The sequence below is a fragment of the Apteryx rowi genome, unplaced genomic scaffold (genome assembly GCF_003343035.1).
Source record: "Apteryx rowi isolate R43461 unplaced genomic scaffold, aptRow1 scaffold_297, whole genome shotgun sequence".
NCBI lineage: Eukaryota > Metazoa > Chordata > Aves > Apterygiformes > Apterygidae > Apteryx > Apteryx rowi.
In genome coordinates, this window is record NW_020449385.1 from 711262 (window position 1) to 717261 (window position 6000).

A 6000-nucleotide genomic window follows, 5' to 3' on the forward strand; every position below is an offset into this window, starting at 1 on the left:
AGACATAGGAGACGCACAAGTCTGTTGCCTGAATTATATGTGATATGAAATACAGCATTTTCTTTGTTTTTAACACATACATGTTGAATTTACTGGTGTGATGTGTTCTGGATGCCCAAGGGTTTATCAGTGGCTGTTAAAGTCAATAGTCCAACCTGTAGCTTAGGAAGATTCCTGGATACTGGTAGGCTACTCTGAGGGAGTTAGCACTCTTTGCCTTGGCTCTTTTTGTCTTTCCTTAACATCCACTATTGGTGGTTGTTAGAAATACTGAGCTTAGTAGACTTTTGTTCTGGCCTGTTATGGGAGTTCTTAAATGACTGCATCATAGAATATAATGACTCTTTTTGGAGCAGGTGATTTCATGTCTTCTGGTATTATTCAGTGAAATATATTGAAACTTATTTATGACAGACATATTTTCTATTCTATTAGGTTCTCTATCAGAGTTTGAGAGACCTATTAGAGTATGAAGGAAGTGTGGAAGATGATATGATGATAACTTTTCAAATATCTCATACGGATCTCTTTGGCAATCCAATGATGCATGATTTAAAGGAAAACGGTGATAAAATCCCCATTACAAATGAAAATAGAAAGGTAATTCACTTTGCACTCAAATAACTTTCTTTACCTATTCTGTAATTTTAGATGCTCTATATAGGATTACCTAGGATTCTGTAAAGGTTTAATTTCACTTACAGTTAAACTTTAAAAACCTTCAAAATTGTCATAGCGCAACGTAGTTCTAAGCAGAAAAGACTTCTCTTGTTTAAAAAAAAAGTATAGGTACCTACATATGTGCCTGTGTATGCACACACATGTGTGAATATGGATGTATTAAAAAAAAAGTCTGACTGTCTTTGAGAGTACCAGTGTGGGATGATGATAACTTGTTATGCCACATATATTCTGGTATCTACAATGGGCATAACTTTTGTTATAGTGGCTGCTGGGCTTTATGTTTTGGCCTGTTTGAGAAATAATTGAGACTTCCTCTTTAATATGCTGAGTAGAAGCACAGCCCAGATAATCTGGATAGAATCCTAAAATTAAATGTATTTTTGGAACTTGCATTATTGGGAGATACTTGGAGTGTGTGCCAAAGTACTAAGGTTTTTTGGGGTTGTTTCCTTACAGGAATTTGTCAATCTCTATGCTGACTATATACTCAATAAATCAGTAGAAAAGCAGTTCAAGGCCTTTCGGAGAGGATTCCACATGGTGACCAATGAATCTCCTTTGAAATATTTATTTAGACCAGAGGAAATTGAATTACTTATTTGTGGAAGTAGGGTAAGAATCCTGAAAGTACACCAGAAAAAGTGGAGCATTTTTGATCCTAAGTATATAATTAGTAATTGTTTTAAAAATGTCATCTTCCTACAGAATCTAGACTTTCAAGCACTAGAAGAAACTACAGAATATGATGGTGGCTATACAAGAGACTCTCTTATTATTAGGTAATTTTATTAATTTCTGAGGGATTACAAGTACTTTGCATGTCTGTTTCTTCATAATGAATTGAAAGACTTATTATATTTCCAAGTCCTAGAGATGCAAGGGTCTTATCTATAATTTCTCTTTACTCAAATACTGTCATTAGGAAAGAGTGAATAGCACAAGCATTGTCTTTAGCTTCTGATAAGCTTTCATAAAGCTTAAATGATATTTTCCCTGAAGTTTTTGTCTTTCTCTTATGCTTGGTGGTTAAATAACCTCCAGTATAACCAGGATTGTTGCAGTAAACTATTACTGCTCAGTTATAGATTTAAAAAAAAATATATATATATATATATATATATATATATATAGTTCCCTTGAATAGCACTTTTTTCCTTTAGTTTGAAATGAAGCAATTCCAGCATTTTTCAGGAGGGAAATATTTGTTAATATTTTTTCTTGTCCCCTTTGATTGGAGACCTCTAAAGGAAAGGGTCAGCGAAACCTTATATCTTAGGTCCTCTGGATTTTTCTTGAAAACTTCAGTCTTTGTTAGGGTGGAAAAAACTTCTGACAGCAGTCTAATTTGTTTACGGAGTCAAAGGGCCTGGCTGAACATTTGTGTTGAGTAGCTCAGTAAGTTACTGTCCATCAGCAGATCCACCATAGCCCCAGTGAATATGGCCTGTTGTTCAGGTGAAGGGCTTTCACCTCACAGCTACGTTGGGCTGAGAGTGCCCAGTCACTTCCTGTGTGTTTTACTGATATTGCAGCCTAACAAGTTACTGCTTATATTGATTTATGTTGGGACATGTACCCATTACTGTAAACTGCGTCCCAAGTATTTTACTTCTGGTTCTACACAATCCAGTTCTCTCAAGGATTTTTGTCATCTTTGTGAAAGATAGCGTGGTCTTTAGTTCTTTTCATTTTTCTGGAATAGCTACCTTTACCGCCTCTTCTATATTTCCTGCAATTTGTCTACAGGATTTTAATAAAAATCTGTGATTAGAGTGAGGTATCCTTACAACTCTTCGTAGCATTAATGCAGACGACTGTGAAACCAGAAAAGGATTTTTTCCACAGTATGAGTTCTCATCATGAATAGATGGGAGAAATGATTGTGTCAAGTTGTTCTGATGAGCTAATAGGGAAGGTATTTTTTGATGTCAAATTGTAATGTAAAGCCCCTTAAACTATACTGCTTTGTTCTGACTTGTGGATATGTAAATTTACTTATTGGATTGTAAATCTTCACCTCTTGCTCTGTTTGGTTTAACTGTAGTTACTCAAATATTCATTTTTTTTTCCCCTCACGATTGGTTTCTGTTAACATTAAGTGAATTCATTGCTAGTGCTTATTTTAATGTTGGCTTTGGGTGGCTTTTTTTTCCCTCAATGTGGTTCTTAAAAGTAAGTGTTAATTTAGTCAAGCTAATGGTGATTAGTACTGTGGAGTTTAAGAAAAATGATGATGATAGAAATGGACAGTGTAATAAAACCAGGATAATTCCAGAGGAAGTAGGAATAATGCAAAATAAAGGAAGAACATTTGCCGATCATTTAAGTGAGTTAATATGTAAAAAACAGTTAACTGCAGTGTTTTGGTAATATTTCTTACTTCTATCTCTACATCTCAGTGATTGGTAAATATGTGAATGCTGGCTTTGTTTTTTTACAAATACCACTTGTAAACTGATGTTAAAATTAAGTAGAATTACTAAAACTTCAGAGTTTGATTATTTCTGAAAGTTTCATTTATATCAAAGAGAATTTTGAGTTTACTTATTTTTATTTTCATCCTCAATAGGGAATTCTGGGAAATAGTCCATTCATTTACAGATGAACAGAAAAGACTATTCTTGCAGTTTACAACAGGCACAGACAGAGCCCCTGTGGGAGGACTTGGAAAATTAAAGATGATCATAGCCAAAAATGGCCCAGATACAGAGAGGTAAAAATCTTTTTCCCTTGCTGTTAGTAAATGGGAAAAAAATTCTGTGTTTCTATTTAATTTATTAGTTGAGATAAATCTTACAGTTATTTTAAATTTGTGAAATAGCAATGTATTTCTCTGCATGTACTAAATGTTCCCAGAACTGAATTCTCCTTTTTTGTTTTTGTTTTCCCCACAGGTTACCTACATCTCACACATGCTTTAATGTACTTTTGCTTCCGGAGTACTCAAGCAAAGAAAAGCTTAAAGAAAGATTATTGAAGGCCATCACATATGCCAAAGGATTTGGCATGCTGTAATAAATAAATATAACAAAAGGGATTAAAAAAAAATGATGGTGATGATGTCCCTGTCCAAAAAGGCCATAAGATAGTGAGCTACAGTAGTCACCTGTGTTTGTGCCTCCCTTCTTTACTGGGGACATTGGGCTGGAACAGCAGATTTCAGCTGCTTATATGAACAAATTCTTTATTTTTTCTTTTAGCGTGAAAGTGTTACATATTCTTTCACTTGTATGTACAGAGAGGTTTTCCTGAATATTTATTTTAAGGGTTAAATCACTTTTGCTTGTGTTTATTACTGCTTGAAGTTGAGCCTTTTTGAGTATTTACAAGAAAACAAACTGTACTCTCCCAAGGAAAATATTGCCATCATTTGTAGACCATGTAACCTTCAAGTATGTGCTATATTTTTGTCCCTGTATCTAATCAAATCAAGAACTGTACTTTTTGAAGAGTTTGCTTTTGAAACTTGAAGTCTTGGAAAACAGTGTGATGCAATTACTGCTGTTCTAGCCCCCAAAGAGTTTCTGTGCAAAATCTTGAGAATCAATAAAGATGGAAGGGAGAACTTGGAATGTTAAACTGCAGCCTTGAGAACTTTACTTTAGTCACAGCACAACAATTAAAATTCATTTCACTATATGTTGTCTTCACATGTCTTGTAATAAATTGTGTTTTTAATTAGAAAACATTTCTTAGTGTATGAAAGGGTAGAAATTTTAGTTACTGTTTTTTTTTAAAGAAGTTTACTGGGGAAAGTGCATTTTCAGCTGAACAGCTTTAGAGTAGAGAGTGAAATGTTTGAAAAAAGATAGGAAGTTTTTGCTATATTATAAACAAAGCATGTGGAAGTGCACTTAAAATGAAGTTTTATTCTTAATTGCCTATTATGTTGACATTTTAAATAGACAATCCAAAGTCTTCCCTACATGTTATGTCATCACCATTTATTTAATGAATCATTGTTCCTACTTATCAAGGCACATGATCAGTGTTGCAACATAATCGAAAGGGATGGCTACTGTGTTTTAATCTCATCTAACTATAAGCAAAAYTGCAAAATATTAAACATAAGGCCTACTTCATGTTGTACACTTCCAACCATTAAATAAACTGTTAGAAAGTAAATAACTAAGGTTATGTTCATCTACTACATTAAAGTATTCAGTAGGTTTTTAATTTAACTACAAATCATATCAGAAATAAATCCTTTACCTTTCGTAGTCTGTGTTTAATGTTAATTTCTCTTGTTGCAATATACGATAAAGGGATTATGCGTTTTTAAGTGATGACCTAACTGGCATATCTCTTTTATAATACAAGCTACAGCTGACGTGCAGAGCTGAGCTTGTGCCTTGACAATTGCTATAACTGACTACTACAGATCAAATCAATGATTGTGTGAAATTGGCATTAAAAGGCATAGTTTTGAAATCATTGGAGAAAGAAAAGATGTCTTTCAGGATTATTTTAATAAATTCTTTCTAGTAATAGAAACAGCAACTGTTATGTAACTATGATGCTGAATAAAACAGTGATGTTTTTTCACCATGGTTCAGTGAAAAAGAAAAAAAGTGATTTCCTTACTGTGATGAATTGGATATTAAAGTATTTGTTTAGAAAGCACTGTAGTATAGCATAATTTGAGGGTTACAGATATGTAAAACGCTCCAGATATGAACTGTAGTGATGTCAGGTCCAGCAATGTTCCACTGTCAAATCCAAGTCAATTTAAGCCTGCCTTAAAATGAGGATTTAAACTTGGGGTGCTATCTGTCTTCTCATTTTTGATCTCTAGGTGGCACTTAAGGTATGCTTTCAGGATTTTCACCTAGTAGCGAGTCAGGTGTAAGAGGAAAATACCAGATATTCTGGGTCTCAGTAGAGTAGATAACAGTACTACTTGCTGATTCATTCAGGTTTTGCGCATCTTGTTGTACTGTAGATGGTGAAGAACAGATTCGGCTCCTGAGTGCCTGGAGGTATTTTGTTACAAGTATGAACTACACAGTAGTATAATTACATAGTCTGTCTGCATCAGTAGTGTAATGTTATTCAAACTATATCCCTACAATTTGATTTTATTCTGATGCGGCTATGAATGGTAGTTATGCCCAGCTGACAAGTATGCAAGATTAATGTTGGTTTTTTTAAATATAAAGTCCAAAAGCCAAGTAGGCAGTCTTGTCAAATACGAAGTTCTCTCACTGAAGTGCTGACATTGTAAATGTGCTTTTTTTTATCTTCTCTTAGCATTAAGATTTAAATAATATATTATTGTACTGGCCTTTAAAAACATAAATTGTTTCTTGAGGGATC

At 33.9% G+C, this 6000-nt stretch overlaps 1 protein-coding gene across 8 annotated transcripts in view; it reads left to right on the forward strand.

Moving 5' to 3' along the window:
• UBE3A (ubiquitin protein ligase E3A) overlaps nucleotides 1-4323 on the forward strand; it is a 54018-nt gene extending 49695 nt beyond the window's left edge. For 6 of the 8 annotated variants that reach the window (XM_026069440.1, XM_026069441.1, XM_026069438.1 and 3 more), the window contains 5 exons: nucleotides 436-600; nucleotides 1141-1296; nucleotides 1390-1463; nucleotides 3254-3397; nucleotides 3579-4263. In XM_026069440.1, coding sequence (XP_025925225.1) covers nucleotides 436-600; nucleotides 1141-1296; nucleotides 1390-1463; nucleotides 3254-3397; nucleotides 3579-3699 — 660 coding nt within the window. In that variant the 3' untranslated portion in view covers nucleotides 3700-4263. Of the gene's footprint in view, nucleotides 1-435; nucleotides 601-1140; nucleotides 1297-1389; nucleotides 1464-3253; nucleotides 3398-3578 lie in introns of all 8 variants that reach the window. The other 2 variants (XM_026069435.1, XM_026069442.1) reach the window with 2 other exon arrangements.
• Nucleotides 4324-6000: the final 1677 nt, after the last annotated feature.